Genomic DNA, 23,798 nt, shown 5'->3' with positions numbered 1-23,798 from the left:
CCGTTCCCTCGAGGCCTGACCCGTCTCCTGCTTTGCCCGGCCCGCCGCCTCCGTGCGCTCCCCCGCCCCAAGAAAGGACTCAGCGCCCCGGAGCTGTTTGGCAAAAAGCTACATTCTCCCGCCCCGCAGCCCGGGGGCCGGTCTGGGCCAAGCTGTCTCTGGAGAGCGTCGCCGGGCCGGGCGCGCTCGGGCACCGTGGATTCTCCCGATCGCGGAGCGCAGCGGAGGCTTCGGTCGCGGCCCGGCCCGGCCCGGCCCGGCCCGGCGACCGGCAGGCTCGGGCTCGGCCTCTGCGCGACGGAGGGGCGCGGCGAGGCGAGGCGAGGCGAGGCGAGGCGAGGAGCGGAGCGGAGCGGCGGGCGGGGCAGGTGCGCCCTACGCAGTCACCTCCTTGTCGCGCTGGTGGCAGCGGCTGATCTTCATCTCGGTCAGCTGGATGTAGCGGAGGACGTTGGTGTCTGCCGAGGTGGAAAGGGGCCCGTGAGCGGGGCGGGGCGACCGCCGCTCGACCGGCTGCGGCCGTTTCGCTGTGGGGGGGCGCCCTCCTCCCCCTCCCGCCTCTGACAAGGCGCGTGGCTGCCCACCGGCTTCTTGCGCGGACCTGGCCAGACCAGAGCGGCGCTGGCTCCCGTGCAAGGGCCCCCGAGGGCCGTCGCGGTAGCTAGCCCGGAGCAAGGCCTACTCTGCCCAGACCGGAGCCCGGGGCCTGGCCCGCCCAAGCACCCACCTGTGGGCTCGCGGCACTTGGCCTCCTTCAGGTAGAGCAGGGCCTTGTCACAGTCTCCCAGGTGGTAGAAGGCGATGCCCGCGCGGTACATGGCTTTGAAGTTGCCCTTCTCCTTGGCAAGCACCTTGAGACAGTATTCCCGGACTCGCTCGTAGTTCACCAGCTCCGACTGCAGGAGGCAGGCTGCGGAAAGGCGCCGAGGCGACGGATTGGCAGAGGGCCCTTAGACCCCCCAGCCCTGTTGCCAAGCTCTTCTTCCCTGCCTTCACCAGCAGTGGGCCCTGGCATCGACTGAACCGCCAGGGAGATGTCAGGGGCAGTTGGGGGGAGCACACTTCGCTTGATCTGGCCCGGAGCCAATTTGTACCTCAGATTGCAGCGAATAGGAGGAGATCATATGCTTCCCTTCTAGAGACAAGATAACGCCCCCCGCCCCTGTACCATTCTGCTAACCAACGAGGCTGCTGTATGGCTCTCTGCTTTTTCCAAGACCAACTATTTTGGGTTCCCCCCTTAAGCTGGGATGGGTCTATTTCTTCTTCCTCCTCCTCTCCTAATACCAAGCTCTTTTTCTTTTTCTTTTTCTTCCATGAGACAAAACCACAAAAGTTGTTGAAGTTAATTTCAGGCTACAAAACCCACCTGGAATGACCACCACAGCTGCCATACTGCACACCAAGAATGCAATAAGGAGTGCAAAATCTAGCCACCTGTTTCCTTTCTAAAAGGGCCTGCCATGGCAAAACCGCACTTAAGCAACAGGGCCCCTCGAAGAGACTTTGTGAAGATGCCAGCTGCCCAGGAGGTGAGGGTGAAGGAGAAGCCACTCCGTTCTGTGCCCTTCTCTCAAAGCAAGCACTTGTCTTGCCGATGGCCAGTTTGCTGCACCAGACATCCCGTGCCATTTTATACATATTGGCCGGAATCACCCAAATCATCAAGGGACGTGAGCCCCCGCAAAGCACTTTGGGGTGTAGTGGTCAGAGGGTCGGGCCAAGCAAGGCACAGAACGTGTCCCTTGGCTGTGAAGCTCCCTGGGTGTCTTTGGGGCAACTGTGCTCTCTCAGCCTGGCTGCCTTACAGGGGAGTTTTAAAGGTACAGTGAGCAGCGTGACTCCATTGAAAGGCATATGTGATGACATTAAGGGGAAGAAACTACAGGAAAAAAACGTTTTTAATTGATACTCAGTGTCTGAATGACAACATTAAGAATGGTGGCACCTTTTCAAGCTTTGCACGGTTGCCGTCGGCCTCTGGAAAAGCCCGGGCTTCGCAGGCGGCAGTGCTCGGAGCAGCCCCCTGCGCTGAAGGCGCTCCCTCCAGTTGGGCGGGAGGGGCCGGGTCCTTCTGCACCCAGCACGGGGCCAGGACTACGCGGCTTCCTCCTCCCTCCCACCTCCGCGGCAGGGGCGGGCTCTTACCAGTCAGGCTGTCGTAGCACTCGATCTCGGTGCTGTCCGCCTGCTCCCGCTGCTCGGCGGACAGGCGATGCCAGGCGACCAGCGAGCTGCCCTTTGCGGCAGCCGCCGCCTCCGCCGCCTCCTCAGCAGCTGGCGGCTCCAGGCCCTTAAGCTGCAGCAAGGCTCGGTGGTACTTGCCGATGGCTTCGCGGAGCTTCTTCTGCTTGTAGCAGCGGTGCCCCTCCGCCTTGAATTCCACCGCCCGCTGGAGCTTGGCCTCCAGCTCGGCCGCTGCGCGGTGGGCCCGGCAGCCCCCGCCGCCCGCCCCCAGCGCCAGGGCGGCCCCGCCGGCCTCCGGGCAGCTCTTCTTGTACGGGCTGCGATCTTCCATCCCCGCCTTCAGAGGCCAAAGCCCATGCCTAGCCAACGCCTGCTTCCGCCGGTCGGCGAGCCGGGAGCGCAGCTGTGCGTAGAGGGAGGGACGCGGGAGAGCCACGAGCGCCTCTTCAGCACCACGGACAGCGCACCAGTGCATTGTGGGAGACTCCTCCCGCATCAGCACCGGCAGCCTGACCTCGCATGGCTCGGGACCAAAGCGGGAGGGGCGGCTCCAGGCAGCGCTCCAGCGGGAGGACGGCCGCCCCAGCTGACGCTGTTCCTCACCAAGGGGCTCGATACAACTCTGCAGAGCGTCCGCGTCTCCAGCGATTTCCAAGCCGGTCTCCAAGCGAGTGCGTTCCACTAGTTAGGAAAGTGGTGCCAGGAGGGAGCTGCGGGGTCAGACCACGTGCTGGTCTGAGTTTGCTTGCCTTTGGTTTAAAGGCATTGTAAGGAGGCAATCAATGGCGGTGTGTTCGCAACGCCACAGTTAGTAACTGATGGCTTATTGCTACGTGTGAACTGATTAAACTGACGTTGGAATGGGTTGTAATGTCATTGGAAGAGGAGAGTTAAAAGCCTTGGATCCCCCCCAGCATGGTCAGCCTCTAGCCGCAGCAGCAGCTCCTACCCCCACCCACCCCGGCTTCAAGCAGAAGCTTCCTTCTGGGAGAAGCTCCTGGGGGCTGAGCCATGAAGCCTGCCTCCCCCCACCCCTGCACTGTAACTTGGGTCTTCCCAACTCCATGTGAGGGAGAGGCACCCTGTTCTTCTGCTGACAGAACCCCAGGCCCAAGCAAAGCTACAGGTCTTGCTGGAATGAGAAAATGCCCCAAGAGGAGTGTTCTGGAAAGAATAAAACACTTTATTAGACATACGAGGTCCCTTTGCTTACAGTCTCTTTTTTGCTTCAGTCATTCGGAGGGGGGGGGGGGGAATTGCCCTTGCACCTGCTCAGCCCACGTCTCAAGACACAAGGGAGAGGGTTGAGACAGACAGACAGACAGACCAGGATGAGGCGGGAGAGCTTTTTGTATGAAGATGTATCTTGAAGAAAGAAAAAGAGGGAAGGGGCACCACTGCCCTCCCCAGCATAGAGTCAATGCCACACCCATCTCCCACGTGTTTGGACCGTGGGACGATGCTTGGCTTCCTGCGCACACCATTCCCACACAGTGGGAAGGGGCTGTTCAAATATCACCCGTGGCAGTCCTCCTTCACAAGGTGGGATTCCCCAGGCAGTGGCTCAGGAACTTAGAGGCAGCAATGGCAGGGTTGGTGCTGGCACAAAGCTTCTGTGGCCTAGAGTATTTCAGGAAGATGGCACGAAGGGTGGAGTTGGCCCCCTGCAAAACTGCCTTGGCCATGTACGGGAAGACAGCAGACAGCTCAGCCTCCCTGTGAGGAGAGAGGAGCGGTTGGGGGCCAGTCAAAATTGAGGGGTCCCCCCAGCTGCTGGCCTCCAGCTTCCTCAGCCAGGCACAAAAAGGATGCAGTTCCCCCCATATTGCAAGCCAAATGTTATCAGTGGTGCTATGGTGCGGGCCCAAGGGCCTGGGCCTGTGGGCACTGCCCGCTCAAGCGCTTCCCAACTGAGGCACCATTTGAGCCAGAGGAAAGGTAGGAAGCCCCAGGTCATGCTCAGCCACCATAGCCCTGCAGCTGCTCCTTCTGGGACCACGTGGCGAGGGGGCTTTGGTAGCCAAGGCCACACAAAGAGTTGCAGTGGAGGCAGAGAGTGCAGCTGATCTGGCCTTCCAGCTGACTGACATCCCACCCAGGACAGCCTCTGACTAAGCAGCAAGCAGAGTGGGGCATTGGCAGCCTTCGCAGACACCTCCAAAATTAAGCTCTGGAAGCAGTTGTGGGCTTAGTTTGCCTTCACCATGAATCCCATTCTTGAAAAAAATTACAACGGTGTCTCCAAGAGTGTGAAAGCGGGCAGGTGGGGTTCAAGTGGCTGAGAAAAATGTGGTAGAGAAGTAGAGGTACAGCAGTTGGGAAATGCTGCTCTCTGGAGAACATGTTTTGCTCACCCAAAACATACCATAATGATTACTTTCTTGGCGATCTAACAGAGACTAATAGAGAAAGTTTCCTTTCCAAACAATTGGAGGTCCCCATCTTCTCTTCCCTTTACTTGTGCAGGAGTCCTGACCCCCCCTGTGTAGGAGTCTTCGTCAGACAGATACAGTAGATTAAGCTTTCTCCCAAAGAAAAGAGTGGTGGCCGGGTCGGGTAACTGCCGCAGCAGAAATCAGTTGTTGTTGGGAGATGGCAAGTCGCCCCCTGCGAGTAGGAGGAGACCCTGCTCCGTGCCAAATCACTGCGGTAATAAGACTACCAGTGTGATGCCTGCCTGCCCGCCCGCCCAACAGAAACAGGTTTCATGTAATCAGTTAGAAATGTGGCAGGTACTCCTGCATTTCTCTTGTTAATTCACTGGTCACCTCAGGATGATACCAACCCCAGACCCGCCTCCCCCACTTACCGAGCCCACCCATAGCCTGTTGCTCTTACAATGCCCCGATCCCTGCAGTTGGGGGGAAAGCCATGACCCGGTCTTGCGGGGCTGCCACTGATCTCCAGATTCCTAAATCTAGAGTCCTAAATGGCCTGAAGCTGCACAGATGGTAACCAGGAAATGCAGGGAATCACAAGGGGCATGAACCTTCTTGTGCCATCCACGAATTAAAGTAACAGCCACGTGTGGATTTTCCATGCCTCCTGGCCTATGGGGGAAAATACAGCCTCACATCAGAGGCTTTGCTTTACAAAGCTAGGAATTAAGGGAGAGACAAATTATTTGCACCCCAAATTATTTGCACCACCACTATTTCTCAGTGCATCACATCTGTCCCTTGTGGCACATGCCCACACTTGCTCCTACCTGTACACGTGGAACTTTGGAAAACATTCCTGAAGAACATCCATGTCTTTGATTTTGGCTTCACACAACAGCAGCTGTGCCAGAGACAAAGCAGCAAAGCACAGCTGGGCAGGCTCAAAACGCAGGCAGTCCACCTCCATCAAAGACACTTCCATGAAATAGAGGGCCAAGAACTGGACCTGAAAAAGCAGTGGAAAGGTGGTGAAAAACAATACCTGCTGCCTCCCCAGGAGTAAATCACCGGGACGGGGCCCTCCAGGGCCTGCAGGGGTCCTGCCTCTTTCTCCTGGCCTCCCGCGGTGCCAGGGCACCCTTGACCCTGGTACCACCGGGGAACAGCAACCGGTGACCCTGCGGGTGGTCCAGGGCCCAGCTGGCCTGCTTGGGACTTTCACCTCCAAGGTGCAATGGGCCGCTTCTGCCAGGAGGTGGAACAGGTGGATGGGGTTGGCGTAGTGCAGCTCAAACCTGAGCCGGGCCAGGACTTTGCGTTCCATCCGCAGAAGATCCTTTCGGCTGCACGAGTCCTCCATCAGGAAGCACAACTGGGCTGGCTGCAGGAGACAAGGGAGCGTGCTTGTGCCTTGCTGCCAGACCGCACGATGCGTGGCCACTCCCGGAGAGGCACAGATCCCCCCCCTTCCTGCCCAAGAGGCCAAGAACCCAAGAAGGGCTGCTGGACCAAACCAGAGTCAGTCGCTTCAGCTGCCCCGGGTCTCTGGAAGGCCAGTGGACATTTCCCAAATCAGGCTTCGCTCTCCCACCTCTGGACAAGTATGTTCTTCCAGTTTGCAGGCCAGAAAGAGGCAGGTGACGCTGAGGAGCTGCAGGTGAGGGATCCTGACCCGGCCAGCCTTCATATAGGCGTTCATGAGGTAGACTGCCAGGTAGAGGGTCTCGTCTGCTAGACTCAGATACTCCTGGGAGGGAAAGGAGGCAAGGGGGCAGGATCACCAGCAGCAAAACAGAGGCGTGTAAGGGTGACACCCCGTGGTTCTGGATCCAACGTATCAGGCCAGGAAGGAGCAACGTGGGGCAAGTTCTGTTGAAGTGGCTTTGGATCGTGTGCAGGAAGGTAAGGTTTGGCCAGAGCAGTTACTGATCTGCCTCTGTTTGCTGGACAGCCAGTGCCAACCTCTGTCTCTTCTATGGAGCCCCCAGATAGTGAGGCTTCAATGCCAGGAGACCCTTGAGACCACCTGTGTCCTTCCAGACCCCCAGAATGGCTGCCAGGGACCCCCGTCCCACTGCCCTTCCCCTCTCATTCAAAGCCAGGCACTTACGTGCACTTGCACCAGCCAGTCAACAAGAAGGGCTCGCATCTCCACCGTTACAGACCGTGGCAGGTCAAAGCCCTGGAATGCATACGATGGCTGTTTCTGCTGTGAAAAAACAGGAGCTGCCGAGTGGTCCCTGCAACGTCCTTTCCCAGTGCCCCTCTGCAGGGGCCCAGGGGTTGGGCAAGACCGTCACCTGGCACAGAGTGCCAGTCGGGCAGGCTGGGGGGAGCAGGTGGACTAGGGAACATTCCCTGGAACGGAACTGACGGGGAGGAAGCAACATCTCCCTTCTCTCTGCACTGTGCTGCGCTGCGCTGTGCTGTGCTGCTCCCTTGGCAGCCCTGGGCTCTCTGGCCAGGTTGCATACCAAGCACTCAGGGCAGCTTAACAGGTTCTAGCTATCTGGCAGCCACCAAATGAGGGAGATTTAGACCTCCTGGGCCAGGCAGACCCAGAGGGACCCTGGAAGCTGGATCAAGCCGAGATGGCCCCGTCTCTGACTTACAGTTACCAAGACCGGCTGGTAACAGTCTCCCTCCATTCCAGAGGACCGCCCCGCACCGGGGATGCTTTAATCGGGGTTCCTGTGGTGGAGGAGGCAAGTTGGCTCTCTTGGAACTTGCCCTGCTCCCTAGCAGACGACTCTGGGTGCCCAGCACGACTGGCACCCAGGCAGAGACTGGCTCCCGCTCACCATCAAGCTGCTGAAGATGTCAAAGGCGTACTCCCTTTCCAGGGCCATGTCCATGCGCAGCATCGCTTGGGACAGCTCCTCTGCCAGGGAGAGCGACGCTGGAACAACTGGGGACAGAGGAGAGGAGACGGATTAGCCCGAGGGATCAGCAGGGGCACTCCGCTTCGTCCCCTGGTTGATGCGATTCCAGACCTGCCACGGAGCCTGATGCACATGTCAGATTATTCCCCCCGCCCCGCAAGGATGAATCTCTCAGGGCTCCCCATCGCTGCCCTCCCAAGCCCTTTGGGGTCATCAGCACCTCACCTCGCTCCCTCGGCAAAGGAGTTTCAGCCAGGACCTGGGGGCAGACCACCCCCTGCTTCTCAGCCTCTTTTTCATAGCATTCCAGGCCTTTTTTCTGGAAGAGGAGAGGAACTGGCAGGCAGAGCACTGCCAGGAGCAGGAGGGAAAGCCGACACCCCCCCCTCCAAGGTCTCAGGGATGGGGTGGGGAGAGCTACCCGGAAAGCCCAGGCAGCCCCTCCCTCTTTGCCCACAGACCTGCTGCTCAAAGGCTCAGGCACCCTCTCCCCGACCGTCCCCTTGGCCCATGGGCCTAGTGCTGCCCAAGGGCAGGACTCTGCCTCCAGCCCAACCCTGACCCGCTTGGTCCCCTGAGCCCCCCTTGCCAAGCCGCTGTGCCTCCTGAGGAAGGAAAGGGAAGCGGTACACCCGATCTATTGGATTCATTCGGGGCCCTGCCTCACAGAGGCCCCTCGAGCTATTCCTCCCACGGGTGGAACTCTTTGTTGCTCGTATTTCACCCAACGCCCCTGACAACCTGGCAGCTTAAAGTTTCCAAGGAGAGAAGGCAGGATTTGGGGATTTTATTCCTATAATGCCTCCGCAGCTCAGGTGCAAAGTAGCCGAAATATGCCTTTTACCACGTGCAGAACAGAGCATTTGCCTCTGGGAGCAGTGACAAGTGGTCCCACGCAGGAGAGGGGCATGTAAAGACATGGCTTGCCATGTTCTCTCCCTTGACCAGCTGGGTTCCTGCCAGTGGCCCTCCTGCAGCCCCACCCCGGGTTGCTTACCCCACCCAGGTCTGCTGTTAGTGTGATGCTATAGGACTGATTCGTGCTAACACCAAAGTAATTTCCAGATCTGAAGGCGTGGCCTCAGGCTGCGGGGGCCCCGCCCCTTTCCTCCCGCCACAAGCCACAGGCGCCAAGCCCACAGCTGTCCACAACAGGGCCAGAACCCACCTTCCCAGATCCTTTTTCGCTGCTCCACCCTTCATTGTTCTTGCTTTTCAAAGGCTCCCTTTTCTCATCCACCTGAAACTGAGCAGCGTTAGTGGAAGGGGGGGTATTAAAGGAACACACAACCCCTGTCAAGCTCCCTTCCTTTGGATGCACCTCTGCTCCACCTCACCAGCCCCGTTTCACTAGGAAAACCCATCAAATGGCACAGAGAGTGCAGGCATTCGAAGAGCATCTCCTAGGTAGGCTCCGGAGGTGGCTGGGGGAAAGGACTGCGCTCCCAAGCGACTGGGGATGGGCTCTGGGTCCCTCCTCCTCCTCCCCTTTGAGCAACCCAAACAGTTTAGCTGGAGAGGACTCTGCAGCTCAGGCAAAAGTTTCCAAAGAGGCGCTCAGGCCCGTTTGAAGAGGTAAGCGATGGTCCAGGCCACAAACACTCCTGCAGAACGAGTACCTTACACCTTTGGGGAAAAATAACAGCCACGGGCCCTCCCTTAGGAAGAGGACGAGAACAGAATTTCTTCAACGGCCCCCTCCGCGGCCCGTTCCCCAACACCCCAGGGCCACTTGGGGTGCCTACGTTGCCTATAACCTGCTCCGCAGGCAGGACTCCTACCGAGAGAACGCCTCTCCGCAGCAGCGCCCAGGGCCCCTTTTCATGGTGTGCCATGGCCTCCACCCAGGACCAAGTTGGAAGGGAGCCTGGCTCTGCTCGGCTGGAGCGCCAGAGAAGTCCCATCCAATGCCCAGGCTGCCTAATCAGGGCTCATTAGCCAAATGAGAGGGGATGGGCCGCTTCCTGAGGGGAGGGACCCTTTTGATGGTTCTGAAGCATCGCAAGATCTAACGAAAGCAATTGGGGAAATCAAGGGGGAAACCAACACCTAGAGGCCACTTCCATGGGATGCCAATTCCCGAAGAGGGGGGGATGATGGGAGCGGCTGCCTGCTGCGCCAAGGCCTCTGGCTGGCGAGGGGATGGTGGATCCGGGTAGTCCTGTGGGGGGTTGTTTCGGTGCCACTCCATTGGCGGCTGGGGGGCTGCTGAGCAGCCCTAAAGCGAGCGAGCGACCCACAATTTAAGGGCGGTGGGGCTTAAATCCCAAGAGATCCGGAGGAGGCTGACGGAGAGAGCAGGCTTTCCTGAAATGCCCTGGATCCTTGCGAGTGGGGCAGCCGGCCTTCCTCAAAGCAGCACCGCCACCTGGGACTGGGTGTGCAGACAGATGTAAGCCACAACTGAGAAGAGCTTGGATGAGGTTTTAAAATTGTAAGGTGTTTTAATTAAAAAAAAAAAATGAAGACCACCACATAACCAAGAAATAAAATCTTTTATTGCTTGTACCGTACAAATCTGAGGGTAGAGGAAGGCAATTCCATGGTTTACAAAAAAAAAAAAGCCTTTCCAGTTTTTGTGCTTATCAGCCACATTTACAAAAACACTCTGGCAAACTTTATTTTACAAACTGAACTCAGGATCTTGAGCAAGCCCTGTCTGCGAAAGGCCAGAAATGCTGTTGGTTTCCAGCAATGGGAAGAGAACGGGGGGGGGGGGGAATACTGCAACAGGGTGGACACCTCAGGCTGAAACTAAAAGGGGCAACATTAAATTAGTAAATGTGAACTAGAACTACAGCAATTGTGAAAAACTATCCTTCCCCCATCCCCAAGCGTTGTGCTGCGTGTAACAGAGTGCAAGTTCCCACCCAGACCCCCCCCCCCAGTTCAGCCCTGCACAGTCCAGGGCACAAGAGTTCCTGCACAATAAGCTGTAATCCCAGTTCAACGTGCCTCCTGAGCCGAATGCTTCTGGGCAGGCAGAGCAGCCTAGAGGTGGCTCTGGGGCTGCCGGCACTTCAGGTGTGCTGAACGAAGGCCACGCGGAGGGTCCAGACCGCAGCTGGGCTCCCTTGTCACTGTTCTGCAGCCCGTTCAAGAGCTCTCAGGCAGACTACGCGGCCCGCTGGCTTCGCAGCCAGGAGAGGCCCAAAGCAGACGAATTTGAGCTGGAGCCCTCCTCAAGAGGCTGCAGGGCTAAGGCGTGTGCAACGGGCCCACGGACAGGAATGAGGGCGGGAACCGTGCCAGCAAGAGTCTGTAGCACCTTAAAGGACACGTGACATTGCATAAACCTTGGGGAATCTCAATCTTCTTCACCTGACTTGTAGTCTTCAAGGGGCCACAAACACAGTGGCTTTCAGATCACATCAGTGGGGGGGGGTCTGCTCGGCCCCTCACAATAGTGGAATAGTGCAACTGCTACAGGCTGCCTATAAGAGTTGAGACGCATGAAGCGAGCCGGTGCCGAGATGGATGTTTGGAGCCAAATTCACGCCCCCCCCCCAATTTTGCAGAAAGAAGACACTCTGTGGAGCCCAGAGTGATCGTGTGATCGGCAGAGGTCCCTGGGCACAGGCAGACCCTAACCGCAGGACATGGGATCCCCAGGTCTGCTGAAGTCATAAAAACTGCCAGGAGGGGAGCAGGGCAAAGGCGAGCCTGAAGTCACTTGCCCCCTCCTCCGCCCACTAGGGTAAGTCCTCTGGGTACCTGCCCAAGAGAGTACCCAGGTAGGCAGGAGGGACTGCTGGCCACGCCCTGCCCCAGGGGCTCCTTGCCGCTGCTCCGGCCTGCCAGAAACACGGACAAGGCTCGGGGTGTTAGTGATGGTGGCCTGGGGCAGCCCCGCTCACTGAAGACCTGCCACTCTTCGCATTATGGGACTATTAGCCAGCCGCAGGAAAGTTCTGAGCACGCTTGCCAGAGGGCCAACGACCTCCTGCCTTTTAGCAAGACTGGCATCCAGGTGGGCTGCTTCCAGGCCCTTTGCGGCAACTCAGCTGAGCGGCTTCTGGGCCAGGGAAGGCAACTCCACAGACTGCAGATCCAGGGGTGCCCTGGGAGAAGCCGTGAGGCCACACGCAGGAGACTGGCTCCAGCCTCCAGGGCCTTGCCTGCTCCTTCCCTGGACAGTGAGCTGCAGCTCTGGCCTCTGCAAGGGGCTATGGGTCAAGCCAAACAGGACTGGCAGGGCGACGCCAGCCTTGGATTCCAGTACCAGGGCCTGGTCTATCCTGGGTCTAACTTCAAGGACCTCCCCAGGAGGGAAAGGAAGCAGCAGAAGAGCTCTAGGCCAGCCTCCCCTTTGGCCCCCCAGCTCTGCCTGTGGCAAGCGCAGACCATGCCTTTCTTCAGAGGGGGTGAGCATCTGAGGAGCAACTCCATCCTGGATGGGGCGCAAACTGGGCAGGTCAGCTATCGTCCTACCGTTTCCTAGAATAAACTCCCTTGGGAATTATTTCAGAGTTATCCTGGAGGACCAGGGAACAAGGCAGCTTCCTCCTTGCAGGACCTGGAAGAGAAAGGGGAAGCACACACTCCGGTGTGGAACTGGGAAGGTGAGGTGGAGGAAAACGCGGGGCCTGCATTACAGGTGGGTGGGGAGACTCCCCAGCGCTAAATGCCGCAGGCCTGGAACTCTGAGCGGCTGGGAAACGCGCCCCGCCAGCAAAGGCGTGGAAGACACGGGGCTCTTCCACAGCCCCCCAGCTGCAGGAGGGTTGGGGCCTGCCCTACCCCCAGGGTCAGAGGTGGGAGCAGCAGGGCTGCTTGGGAACAAGCAAGCTATTTGGGCCATGGGAGGGTGGAGGCTTGGGAACAAGCAAGCTATTTGGGCCGAAAAAAGGGTGGAGGCACTGCGGGACATCCCAAGCCCTGGGCCGGGGAGTCAGCGACCCACAGGTTTATCAGAAGGACAGCGCTCTGCCAGCCCCGTTCCAGAGGCTGGCGGAGGGACAAATGGGCGGGGGAGCTGGGCCTGATCCCTCCTTATTCCACAACTCAGGGCAGGCAAACGTTTACTCCACCATCCAGCGAGGTCCGTTCCTGGGCCTCAGAAGCAGCACTTGCAGACTACCACGGGGCAGGAAGGTGCAGCTGCCTTGGGGCTCCCTCAGGCTGTTGGCATCTAGCAGGAAGGAGACTCAGAAAGGCCACTGCTCCTAAGTGGGCACGGGGGCAAGCTCCTCCCTCTGTTATTTGGAGGGCACCTCAAGGATCCTGATAGCAGCAGCACCCAGAGGGGGCTGGGGAAGCCCTTTCGTCTGCTGCACCAAAATGTAAAGGAGATCCCAGCTGCCTAGCTATGCCCCCCAGTAGGCACTGGAGCCCCAGCCTGCCGGCGACTATCCCACAGAAACAAATCTTGGTGGTGAGGGGGGGCGGGCTTTGGGGGCTCTGCTCTCCTCTTAACACAGCCTTGCAAGCCACAGTGCTAAGAGCCCTTCGCACTGCAGGTTCCTGTTCCCAGGGTGGCACCCCACACAGGAGACAGCAAGAGATGCTCCCCCTTCTTCACCTGACTGCATACATGCCAGGGCCCTGCACGGTCCTCTCCCTAACAGCCCCGCGGCAGGGGCACAGCCCTGTGAAGCTATCAGAACAAACCAAAGCAATTCCCACATGAAACTCAGCCGGGGCCTGGAGGCAGGGATGTAAAGGATGGCTTGGGGGCAGGGCGGGGAGACAAGGGCACAGAGTGACTCCGCTGGTCCAGGCAGCCACCTGGCTGTGGCAAGACTGCCTCTGCTGCCTGACTGCCAGGGCTGAGGGTGGCAGGCCCAGGGTTGTCCACTTGGCCCCCAGAAGCTGGGAAGCCTGGGATCAGCCAGATGGGGTGGTCCCCCCCACCCTGAGCTCTGGGTCTGGCCAGCCCCACCGCCTCTCTTGCAGGTGCACCACAGGAGCGCTGCAACGCTATTCCCGTATGCTTGCGGAGTAGGAGAACTGAGGGAAGTGGGTCCTCTGGTCTGCCTCCAGGGGGTCCACGCTGTCATCTGGGGACAAGAACAGCAAGGCCTGTAGCTTCCCAGTGAAGCCAAAACCAAGAAACTAAATCCCCCCCCCCGCAAGTGGAGATGTAAGGCCCCCTACTCACATCGGTCCGGTGGAGTAATGGTGATGGACTGTGCTGTGAACTCGTCATCAAAGTACCGAGTATCGATTTCAGATGTCACCTGGGGCTTGAAAGGGGGGATGAGCTGGTGGGAGAAGAAGCCTGCTTAGTTCACACCATGGGGTCTCACCTGCAGCCCCCCCACCCTGATCCGGGAGCTCAGAAGGCTGCTGCCCACACTAAGCCACACGTGGGCCAGAACAACTGCCGCGCCCTACCTTCTTCTGAACCACATCTTGCCAGTTAATGGCAGCAAAGAACCGGTGCTCCATCACCTCCTTGGCATCGTTGGGGCCACCCCCCAGCCTGGGAAATAAAAGGTTTGGTTATCATCTGGGGGAAAGACTGGTTTATGCATGCGTGGGTGCATACTCGTGTCTGCGTGTTGTGAGACCTACGATTCAACAGGAGAGGGCAAATGTCCACTGCTGCCTGTTCGAGGGACAACCGGGGCCTTAAGGCAAGAGAGGGAGGGTGACTTCCATGGAGCCCCAGGGTGGGAGCGCCAGCTCTTCCCTCCACATAGCTGGACTGCAACACCTCCTCACTGTACATCCTACTGAGAGAAACGTGCTCACCTTATATGCACGTTTGTACAGAACTACACACTCGGCGTTTATTTCAAACTCTAAAGCAAAGAAACCAACTGTAATTTATTCAATACATTTTCATGAAAACTATGGCTTAGCCTTTGAATCTGGCCAAGGGACCACCGGATCCCGTTCCTGACAACAACTGCTCTCCAACATGTCTAGCAGCCCAACGAAGAGACCCACGGCTTCGGCAGCTCAACCCCACATGCTCCGCTTCCTGGGCAGAAGGGGCCGTGCCCCCCAGCAACCGAAGGCATAAGGCCAGGGTCTCTTCCTCCAAGCAGGAACTACAGCTGAGAACTCCCACGGAGCTGGCAGGCTCCTTCCAGAGGGTCCTACCCGGCTCACCTCTGCTTGGGGTCCTTCTTGAGCAGACCAGCCAACAGGGCCTTGGCTTCAGGACTGAGCGTGCGCGGGAAGCGGATCTCCTCCATGAGGATCAACTCAAAGAGACGCTCGTGGTCCTGACTGTAGAAGGGGAGGCGCCCACACATCATCTCATACATGACCACGCCTAGGCCCCACCAGTCCACGGCCCGCCCGTAATCATTGTCCTCCAGCACCTGTGGGGGGGGCAGGAAGACGAGGTGAGACATGTAGCATCTGGGAGCAGGTGCGTCTGTGGAACAGCCACGAACAGACTGTTACTGGCAGCCCAGGCCAGCTCCGCCCTGGCAGCAGCGGAAAGCCAGGTCTGCCCACGTCCTGTGAAACCTGCCACCCAACACGTTTGCTCTGGCCCCAGCCCCCGCATTCCCTACCTCTGGGGCCAGGTATTCCGGTGTCCCACAGAAGGTCTTCATGGTGGCGCCATCGGTGATCCCTTCCTTGCACAGACCAAAGTCTGTGATTTTGATGTGTCCATCTTTATCCAGCATGAGATTCTCCAGCTACAACGCACAAGGGCAGAGAGGAGCCCCCTGCAGAACTGACCCACGGGCCACCCGTTCAGACCCTTCGGGAAGAGCGCCAGCAGGGCGAGGCAGCGCCGTGCTCCGCACACGCAGGTTTACCTTGATGTCACGGTAAACAACATCCCGAGAGTGGAGATACTCCAGGGCAGAGACGATCTCAGCCCCGTAGAAACGGGCACGCTCCTCGGTGAAGACGCGCTCTCTCGAGAGGTGGAAAAACAGCTGAAAGGGAAGGTGGAGTCAGGGAAAAGCAGCCGAGCAGGGACGCAAGGCCCAAAGCCCACTCCTGCTTCCGCCACGAGTCGGGACTCCTCCTGGCAGACGCTTACCTCCCCTCCGTTGGCATATTCCATGACGAAACAGAGGCGGTCGTTGGTCTGGAACGCGTATTTCAGGGCCTAGAAAGGCGGGGAACAGAGCTTCCCCTCAGAAAGAGCAACTCTCCCGCCCACCCATGGCCCTGCACTCTGAGGAAAATTAAAACCAGGCCTATAAGCACGGTCTTATTGCTATTCTGTATTCTGCCTTCCAGTACCGCCTGGTGGCTATTCGATAAAGGAGCAGTTGTCATACTACCAGGCCGCCACCTCAGAGATGCTCACTCCTGTGAAGCCAAGGGGCATTACAGCGGAAGCAGCAGTAGCACGGAACCGAGCAGGATGACAGTCTGGGCTCGTGGAGGACTGGCCGCAGACGTTTATGGGCTCTGGGCCCACCCTCTCTGCTCGGCCCCCAGGAGCAAAGCCCGAACCTGCTCTGGCCAGCAGGGAAGTATTCCCTGGATTAAGGCGCATACCGTGAGAAAGGGGTGCCTTGTGTTCTGCAGCACTCGGCTCTCCGTGACGGTGTGAGCCACTTCATCCTTGAAAGAGAGAACAGTGCTCTTACCCAAACGCGCAATTCTCGCGGCATCTGAGCTGTTATTCACCTCCCCTTCAGCCTGGCTCTCTAGGCTTAGTAAAAGGCGGAAACCTCAACACTAAATGGGGGCTGCGAAGAGGAACAGCCTGGGGGGAGTAAGGGAGCATGCCCGTATCCACCCACAGCTGAAACAGGCAGCAATTCTTGGCCAAATGGTTAACTTCTGCTCCTTTGGATCCACTCTCCCCTTGGAAGAAATGGGCGGCTGAGAAAAGGGGGTTCCCAGAAGCCCCAGAATCAAACTGTCCAAGAAGCAGTGGCAAGCAGCGCCCTCCTTTCTCTCTCCAGCAGGGCCACAGAAAATCTCAGCTTTGCAAGCAAAGGGAGAAACCCAGTTCTTCCCCAACGAGGCTTTCTGAGGAAGAACTTATCACCTGATGTCGACCTGGGCAAGCGGTCTCCCCATTCTTCATGTTCTGTTCCACAGGCCCTGAGCTTCCACCCACCTTGGCAATTATGACCTTCTTGCGCAGAATCTTCATGGCATAGTAACGGCCTGTGGCCTTTTCCCGTACAAGGATGACCTTCCCAAAAGTACCCTTTCCAAGGAGCTTCAGGTAGTCGAAGTCACTCATGGTCTGGTGATAAAAGGCAGAGAGAAAGAGTGTGCTGACCAAGCTCATCCCCCGACTGATCAAGCCTTTGAGATAAAATTAGCCATTACAAGCCCACAGCCATAATTAGATAGCCTCACCAAAACTAGCCGAGACGAGTGGCCATCGTACTCACACTGCGGCTTCCCTCCTTACCGCCTTGGTCCTGGACTTGGTCACAGCCACTTCCATTTCCTCAGCCCCTGTGCTGTCACTGGGGGAGCCACATTTGTAGTCCATCCTGTCCTCCTCTTCTGGCTCCTGGTTCTTTAAGCTGTTGGCCACCATCTGAATGGCCTGGATCCACTCTTCCCTGGGGAAGACACAAGCGTGATCAAGGAGCACTAGGCCGTTCTGATGCCTGCAGAGAAAGGCAGCGTGGCAGTCCACAGGCTGAGTTACAAGGAGGCAGCTGAGATACAGTTACGTGTCAGTCCAAGACAGAAAGCTCCCTTGTGTATGTCTGGTGCCTGAACACTGACAGCGGCCAAGAGGTTGCTATCTTGATGCGGAAACACTTCTCCATTCCCGCAGCCGGCCTCTGAAACAGCACCCGCTCACAGCAGTTGAAGCAAGGCCTTGAGGCAGCACACTCACCTTTCCTCCGGGGAGTCCACGTGGAACGTCCGTTCAATGACCGTTGTCCACTGCAAGCAGCGGATGATAAAAGTGTTGGGACGAGGCCGCTCTGCTTTCATCAGCTGGCATTCTAGGGAGGCAGGAGAAAGAGGAAAGGAGTCTTGTGCGCAGTTTCCCCCAGAGAACCCTCCCCAGCAGCCCACTCGGCCCTTGTGACCCGTGCCTTAAGACAACATTCCAGGCCCTGGGTTGTTTCCACGGGCCAAGATCCACGCGGACTCAGCCAGAGCAGCTCCTTCTCCAGGATAACAACCTCCCTGGCGTTCGAGATGGAGAAAGGCGAAGAGAAAGTGAGGGCAATCCCAGGGTGCCCATTGCTCACACATGCAACTTCCCTCGGCGAGGTGGGAACAATCCATCCAAACCACAAGGAGAACAGGAGTCACATCAGGAATCGTATGCCAGCCTGCGTGGAGACCCAGGAGAGCACCACACCCTCACCCAACCTTTTCCGAGCTAATCTGGGTAACAAACCTGCCACAGAGAAGTTGTTCAAAGGAGGTGTGCTGTGATCTGCTGCTTCAGGCTTCTCCTTGTATCCAATGAAAGAGCCATCGCTTTTGAGGAGGAAATACCTGGGTCTCCAGGTTTTGATGTATTCCCCTGGAAAGCAGGTCTGGTGTTATCCAGATGAACATGCAAGCTACCACGTGGCCCAGCCACCCTCCTGCTCTGCTTTCAGTGACTGAACAACATAGCCAGACATGTAACCATTACCCCATTCATCCATTCATCCATTCATCCATTCATCCATTCATCCATCCATCCATCCATCCATCCATCCATCCATCCATCCATCCATCCATCCATCCATCCATCCATCCATCTCTATACACGACCTGGTGCCCCTGAAAGCTCCCACTTTGCCTAAACGTTGGAACAGGTTTTGCCACTTTGAGAGCAAGGAGGGCAGAAGAGCGCCTTGTATGTTACCTTGCCAGATGCAACTCCTGACCAGGTCAAGCAACTAGCTGAGGCTTCTGCTTCATCTGCTTGTAAAACAATCTTCTCTCAGCGTGGCAGGGACCCCATTCCCCGGCAGCCTGAGTGGCCTTCTCTGCCAACTGCCTCACGCTGTTCCGGAGCCAGAACCCTCTTTGGCTCTGGCAAGCACAAGTCAGCCCAGAGCCAAGGTCTTTTGGGGAGCTGCTTCTCCCGTCCCTTGGCAAAGGCAGGCCTCGGCTCCGCACAGCTGAGCTCACCACCCCCCGCCCAGCCAGGCCGAGGCAGCACATCCAGGAACTGCAGGGGACCAAAAGGCAAAAAGAGGAATCTGTTGGTGCTCCAACCCAAGGATGGGGCAAGAGGAAGCAGCTCAGGGGAAGGGGAGAGGGACAGGGACCTGCCAGGGGACAAAGAGCTCATGCCAAGACTCATAACTCTTGTCATAATTCCATTTCTTTATTTGGGGTTGCCCTACAGCCAGCACTTCCTAAATGGCGTAGACGAGCACTCAAGAACACAGAATACAGAACAAACGGAGCAGATGATGCAACCAGCTACAAGCGCAAAAACGAACAGTAGAAAGATGTAAAAGCACCACAAGCCTTTCTTCAAAGCCTGGAAATGACCGTTGGGCTTTCTCCCTTGGGGCTAAAAAAAACACAACCCAGGGACCGGTCGCCTCTCCCTGGGAAGGGTGCTCCACAGATGGGCACCCCCAACAGGATGCTCAGGGCCTCAAGGTTAGGGAGGGGCAGTGGCCCCAGCCAGCATGCAGCAAAAGCCATCGGGATCCCGAGGGTGAAGAGAGCCCGCAGCCTGCTCCCCTCTGCGCCGGCTGAAGGTTCCGGGCAGCGCAGGCCCTGCTCTCTCTGCACAGAATCCATTCAGAGGCAAGCCCCGCTGGCAGCTCGGGCCCTCCAACAGGGCAGGCGGGGGCACTGCTCACCTCGCTTGTGCAGCCATCCCTCCTTAATGACCGACACCTCACTCATGTTGCTGCCGCCACGGGGCACGGAGAGGGATTACTGCCTGCCAGGTGGACCAAAGGTGGCCTGGCGACCTGCAGGAGAGAAGGGAACGGTTGCCATCCTGAGAGTTGGAAGAACCATCTGTGGCCACCCTGCCACCTACTCCTGGCCCTCGCTGCCTCCAGTGCTGCAGAGTAAACCTGGCTTCTGAACGTTGAGAGATTCGCCACCGAGCCAGAATCGACACCAGCCCAGTTCCCTCTGGAGCCTGGATCCCTCACCTGCACTGGCCAGTGGCCAAGATCCATAGCAAAAAGGAACCAATTTAAGGCAACAGAGGTTCTACTGGATCCCCTGGACTTCCCCAGTCAGAGACAGTCGCCTCATGGAGCCAAGGTCAGGCAACCAGGTCATGTGTGATTGCAACCGGCAGGGGAGGCCAGGACGACCGAGCTCGCTCCAGGCCTAGGGGTGCAAGCATTCAATGGCTGCCCCACCAACCAAGAGGGGAGGATGGCTTGGACTACCTTCTGTATCACAGGGTTGGGAGAACAGATCCTGTGCTTCTGCTCCCACCCCCACCTTTACCCTTCTGTTTTCAATTTCCTTATATGCCCCTAAGCTTGCCTGACATCAGAAGCAAGGGAATGGGCGAAGAGGGGAGCGTTTGAAGGAACTGCACATGCTCAGATTCCAGCCAGCTACAGAAAGATTAATCCCAGGTGCCAGAGGGGTTTAAGAGGGCAGTGAGAGATGAAAGACAGGACCAGACTGGGAAGCAGGAGGGGGCCTGTTCACTGGGGAATGCTCCACACTGCAACCAGGGAGGCTTCAGTTGCCTTGCCGCTGCCTAAACGTCTGCTCCTCTGTCCCCACGTGCCCAACGCCATTCAATCCCGCATACCCAATGATCCTGCGGTGTACCCCAAGAACAGGCACAGCTGACATACGTTTAGCACATGGCTGTCAGACACCCCTCCTGGGTCTGTACCACCTCAGAAATGAGCGAGGGGGGAGTAGAGAGCCACCCACCCCTACGCTTACTGTTCCAGCAGAGAAAGCTAGTGTGATGGGGAATGGGGAGGCTACGGTCCAGTAGGGATTTCTTAATGTGGCTTGAAGCAACGGACTATTTGCAGAACTCCACCTATGCAAAGAACGGCGGCCCTAAGCAGGCGGCCACGTTTGCCATGGTCAATACCGGGACCTTCCAAGAGCAGCTTTGCTGGAACGTATGGTTGCCTATGGCTGGGAATATCAGAAGGATTCACTTTGCTTGGGTCCAATTCCATAAGGCAATTCTTATTCCACTGGACTTCCAGAGCAAGTCTTACACGGGTAGAGAGAAAGCTCCTTTGAATAAAGTAACATTGCAAGAAGAAAAGCCGGGGAATGAGATTATGCCACCCAGAACTACCCACAAGCAGGATCTCTCCCAAGTGCAGAGAATTTCAGGGAGACATTGTGTCAGCAGCAGTGCTAATAAAAATGCTGGCCACCATTCAGGTCATCTGCAAATGACCAAACAGGAGTTGCAGCTCCTTCAGTAGGCAGAGGAAGCCACTTCTGGGCATAAGATCTGAGTCACAAAGCCAGAGAAGACATCAGAGCTCATCTTACGTAACTGCCTGCTTGGTGGAGAATCTGCTATAGCATTTCAGAGAGACAGGTGCCCAGTCTCTGTGCGACAGCCACCAGCAAAGAGAAACCGACCACTTCATGTGGCAGCCCGCTCAACTGGCCAGCAGCTTGTACAGTCAGGAAGTTCTTCTGGGTGTCTAGCCTGATTCTCCTTCCTGCAGCTCTAACCCCTTGGTTGTGGTCCTGCCTTCTGGGACAACAAAGAGTAAGTCCATTCCTTCTTCTGTGCTGTAACCCTTCAGAGACTGGGAAAGCATCATAGTTCCCCTTTTTTTGCACACGAAACATACCCAGTCCATATACAACTTGGTTTCCAGACTCCTGACTGTCTTGGCAGCCCTCCTCTGAAATTGTTCGCTATTATCCTTTTTGAAGGGTGGTGTCCAGAAAGGGACACGGTATTCCAAGGCCTCTATTATCTGAGTAGGGCACACTTGAGTGAGCAACTGCTTTCCGTAATCTACACTCCGTGCCCTTTTCTCCTTGCAGTGGATGCTGGAGGTGAAAAGGGAAAGCTTATCTCCTTGCCCCAGTTGGGAAAACTCTTGCACAAAGATGTTGTCGCACGAGTTGTTGCTACAGAGGCCAAGAGCAACAGGGACAGCAATGGTGCTGCAACAGCACTTTGGAGCCCGTTACAAAAGAGCAGAAAGGGATTGATCAGCAGCCTCGTTCCTTGAGAATGCTTTGCTTCTGAACACAAAGGCTTGGGCAAGAGGGCCGAACCCTTCTACCGGGCCCAACCCAGCCTGGTCAGCTTTGCTTCCGGTGAAAACCAGGAAAATAGCAGAAAGCGAAGCCAGCCTATCAAGCCAAAAGAGCCTCTTTCTTCAAAGTACTCAGGCAGAACAGGACACTTGGCTCCAATGTGTCTAGGAGAAGAAGTCAAGGGACGGAAGACCCTTTCAAATGGCAGAGGGCAGGGACCAGACTGACCGGTGGACCAGCATTAAGACAAGTGGTATGGTTTCACGCAGCACCTCTTGGCGTAAGTAAGTTGGAAAAACCGACAGGGCGCTATGTGATGTGCTCCGATGCGCCGATCACATATGGCGGGAGGCAGGCAGGAGAAAGCTGCCCTCCCCCTCCCTAGAAACAAACTGCCACGGAATAAAATGCACGATCTGATCTGCGTAACTCTCTGCCGCAAGAAGGAGTGATACGTTTGAAGTGGCCGTGGCCCCATGCTCAAACGTCCACTTTCCAAGCCCACCGTTCCTGCTGAGAGACGAAGGGTGCTTTCGCTCAAGTCAACGTCGCAAACGCGGCTCTCCCGGAAACCGCATCTTCCGACTCCCCCAGCTGGAGATGGGACCCGGGTGGGCGGCCAAGAGCTAGAGTACTGCTGTCCTCGTAGGGTCCGACGAACAGCAGGGTGCTCGGGAAGCCTCAGGAGGAGCGCCGTCGCCTTACTACCGTGGCTGCCGCGGGTGCGGATTGCCTCTGAAGGGACGCACGACGGGGAGAGGCCCGAGAAAAGCAGTCGCCGGGGGCGAGGCAGCGAAGAGGCAGAGACTCCGCAGCTCGACAGCAGCGTCGACGGGGGCCTCTGCTGCGAGCCGCCGCCAAGCCAGCCTTTAGCAGAGAGCCGCGCTCTTGTCTCAACGGCTTTCTCCGGCGGCGAGCGCTGCTCGGGCGGCCGCCTCGCCCGCCCCGGTCGCTTTCGGACTCCTGCGCGAGGCCCGCGGAGGAGCATCCCCCGTTCCCACCGCGCGGGCTGCGGAGCTGCCTCCCGCCTCCTGCCGCGGTCCGAGAGGGGCGCGCAAGCCCCGACTGCTCTCGCGGGGGGGGGCGCCGAACCGCGGGAGCTTCACGCCGCGCAGGCCGAGCGCCAGACCTGCCTTCTGCGCCTCAGCGCACCCCCGCTCGCCGGCCTCTACAACCGGGGGCCGGAGGAGCGGGGCGGGGCGGGGCGGCGTCCAGCAGACGCCGGCTCGCCGAAGCGCCTGCACTGGCGCACCCTCAGCGGCCGGGAGGGCGCAACGCGGACGCTCCTGCGCGCGCAGCGCAGCCCGCCGCACGAGGGGGTCGCGGAGGGAAGCGACGGGCGCCTGCGCGAGGCCCGCCGTCCCGCCCGCCGCCGTCCCCCCAGGAGCTCCGGCAGGGCACCGGGGCGCCCCCGAGCGCCTTTCGCGGCGGAGAGGGGCCCGAAGCGGCCGCCGGAGCGCGCCGCGAGCCCCGGGGAGGCGCGGGACGCGAACCCGTCAGCGACGCGCCCGCAAGGACGGCCCGCCGGAGCCCCTCTTCCCGCCCCACTCAGCACCGCCGTGGGCTTCCCAGGCCGCGGGGTCGCCGGCTCAGGCCCAGGGCCGCCGCTTCCGCGCCGGGAGTCCAAGCCGGGCCCGGAACGGGAAAAGGCCGCCGGCAGCCGCGGCCTTCCGCGCGACCTCTCCGGGCCGGAGCAAGAGGGCGGCGGCGGCGGCGCGCCGGGCAACTCCACGCGGGCAGGCGCGCGGGCGGCGCTCAGGCCGCGGCAGACGGGAGGCCCGCGACGCGCCTTCCGGGCCCCGGGCCGCGGCCAGCGCACCGAGCACGAGCGGCGGCGGCGGCGCGCCTCGCCCGAGCCTTCGGCACCCCCGCGAATGGCCTCGTCCGCTCCGCGCCACCCCCCCGGCCGCGCGCCGATGGTTCGGCCTCCCTCCCACAATCCCCAGCGCGGAGCTGTCCGGCGCCGCCACGGTCGGCCAGGCGGCGGGGAGCCCGGGTGCCGCCCCCGCCCTCGGGCTCTTTCCGCCCCCTCACCTGCCGCTGCCGCTGCTACCGGCGTCCCCGCGGGGCCATCCTCAGGGCCGCCGTCGCGTCAGGCCCGACGGCGCCCGCGCCCGGAAACCCCGCCTCCGCCCAGCCCACACGCAGGAAGGGCGGCCGATACGCGAGCAGGAACGACAACAGCTCCGCCGCCAGCCGACCTTCGCCGCTCTGCGCAGGCGCGGCTACCGAACCCCCGGCGCCTGCGCCCAAGACGCGTCCCCCCGCACATGCGCCGAGGCGCCGCCCCGCGAAGAAAGAGACCAGG

At 58.8% G+C, this 23,798-nt stretch overlaps 3 protein-coding genes across 5 annotated transcripts; all 3 read right to left on the bottom strand.

Moving 5' to 3' along the window:
- Window positions 1-243: 243 nt before the first annotated feature.
- Window positions 244-2,518, bottom strand: TTC9B (tetratricopeptide repeat domain 9B). Its single transcript, XM_088139619.1, has 3 exons — window positions 2,149-2,518; window positions 728-910; window positions 244-458 (listed from the first exon to the last, which is right to left on the bottom strand). Exons 1-3 carry the CDS (start codon window positions 2,516-2,518, stop codon window positions 376-378), a joined length of 636 nt encoding a protein of 211 aa, XP_087995745.1. The 3' UTR covers window positions 244-375.
- A 1,204-nt stretch (window positions 2,519-3,722) lies between these two features.
- CCNP (cyclin P) lies at window positions 3,723-9,285 on the bottom strand. The gene is made up of 9 exons (XM_088140196.1): window positions 9,232-9,285; window positions 8,619-8,690; window positions 7,676-7,769; window positions 7,370-7,476; window positions 6,679-6,777; window positions 6,160-6,315; window positions 5,791-5,949; window positions 5,396-5,574; window positions 3,723-3,903 (listed from the first exon to the last, which is right to left on the bottom strand). The coding sequence occupies exons 1-9, from the start codon at window positions 9,283-9,285 to the stop codon at window positions 3,723-3,725; spliced, it is 1,101 nt and encodes a 366-aa protein (XP_087996322.1).
- A 645-nt stretch (window positions 9,286-9,930) lies between these two features.
- Window positions 9,931-23,671, bottom strand: AKT2 (AKT serine/threonine kinase 2). 3 transcript variants are annotated; one of them, XM_088139605.1, is made up of 14 exons: window positions 23,525-23,661; window positions 19,120-19,233; window positions 17,703-17,831; window positions 17,187-17,298; window positions 16,746-16,902; window positions 16,443-16,574; window positions 15,872-15,937; window positions 15,405-15,473; window positions 15,175-15,297; window positions 14,923-15,051; window positions 14,510-14,724; window positions 13,787-13,874; window positions 13,551-13,653; window positions 9,931-13,449 (listed from the first exon to the last, which is right to left on the bottom strand). In XM_088139605.1, the coding sequence occupies exons 2-14, from the start codon at window positions 19,163-19,165 to the stop codon at window positions 13,370-13,372; spliced, it is 1,449 nt and encodes a 482-aa protein (XP_087995731.1). In that variant the 5' UTR covers window positions 19,166-19,233; window positions 23,525-23,661; the 3' UTR covers window positions 9,931-13,369. The 3 variants fall into 3 exon arrangements, with proteins under 3 accessions (XP_087995731.1, XP_087995732.1, XP_007438662.1); XM_088139606.1 differs by lacking the exon at window positions 19,120-19,233 and having other exon boundaries at window positions 23,525-23,671; XM_007438600.4 differs by lacking the exon at window positions 23,525-23,661 and having other exon boundaries at window positions 19,120-23,448.
- Between the last annotated feature and the right edge of the window lie 127 nt (window positions 23,672-23,798).

This window comes from Python bivittatus, unplaced genomic scaffold (assembly GCF_059951505.1).
Source record: "Python bivittatus isolate LINGU-HERP-01145 unplaced genomic scaffold, Pbiv_v1 ctg000310_np1212, whole genome shotgun sequence".
NCBI lineage: Eukaryota > Metazoa > Chordata > Lepidosauria > Squamata > Pythonidae > Python > Python bivittatus.
The sequence above is the reverse complement of the archived record's forward strand: the minus strand, read 5'-3'. Positions and strand labels throughout refer to the sequence as shown.

Bases quoted from the DNA above. Each gene is read 5' to 3' on its own strand.
- TTC9B (XM_088139619.1), bottom strand. From the start codon at position 2,518: ATGGAAGATCGCAGCCCGTACAAGAAGAGCTGCCCGGAGGCCGGCGGG. The intron at 911-2,148 runs GTAAGAGCCCGC...GCCTTTCCGCAG, and splicing joins GTGCTACGACAGCCTGACTG to CCTGCCTCCTGCAGTCGGAG. The intron at 459-727 runs GTGGGTGCTTGG...CCACCTCGGCAG, and splicing joins CAAGTGCCGCGAGCCCACAG to ACACCAACGTCCTCCGCTAC.
- CCNP (XM_088140196.1), bottom strand. From the start codon at position 9,285: ATGGCACACCATGAAAAGGGGCCCTGGGCGCTGCTGCGGAGAGGCGTT. The intron at 8,691-9,231 runs GTAGGAGTCCTG...GCTCAGTTTCAG, and splicing joins TGCGGAGAGGCGTTCTCTCG to GTGGATGAGAAAAGGGAGCC. The intron at 5,950-6,159 runs GTGGGAGAGCGA...TGTCTCCTGCAG, and splicing joins AAGAACATACTTGTCCAGAG to CCAGCCCAGTTGTGCTTCCT.
- AKT2 (XM_088139605.1), bottom strand. From the start codon at position 19,165: ATGAGTGAGGTGTCGGTCATTAAGGAGGGATGGCTGCACAAGCGAG. The intron at 16,575-16,745 runs GTAAGGAGGGAA...TTTTATCACCAG, and splicing joins CCAAGTCCAGGACCAAGGCG to ACCATGAGTGACTTCGACTA. The intron at 13,875-14,509 runs GTGAGCCGGGTA...TTTATTTCCCAG, and splicing joins AAGAAGGACCCCAAGCAGAG to GCTGGGGGGTGGCCCCAACG.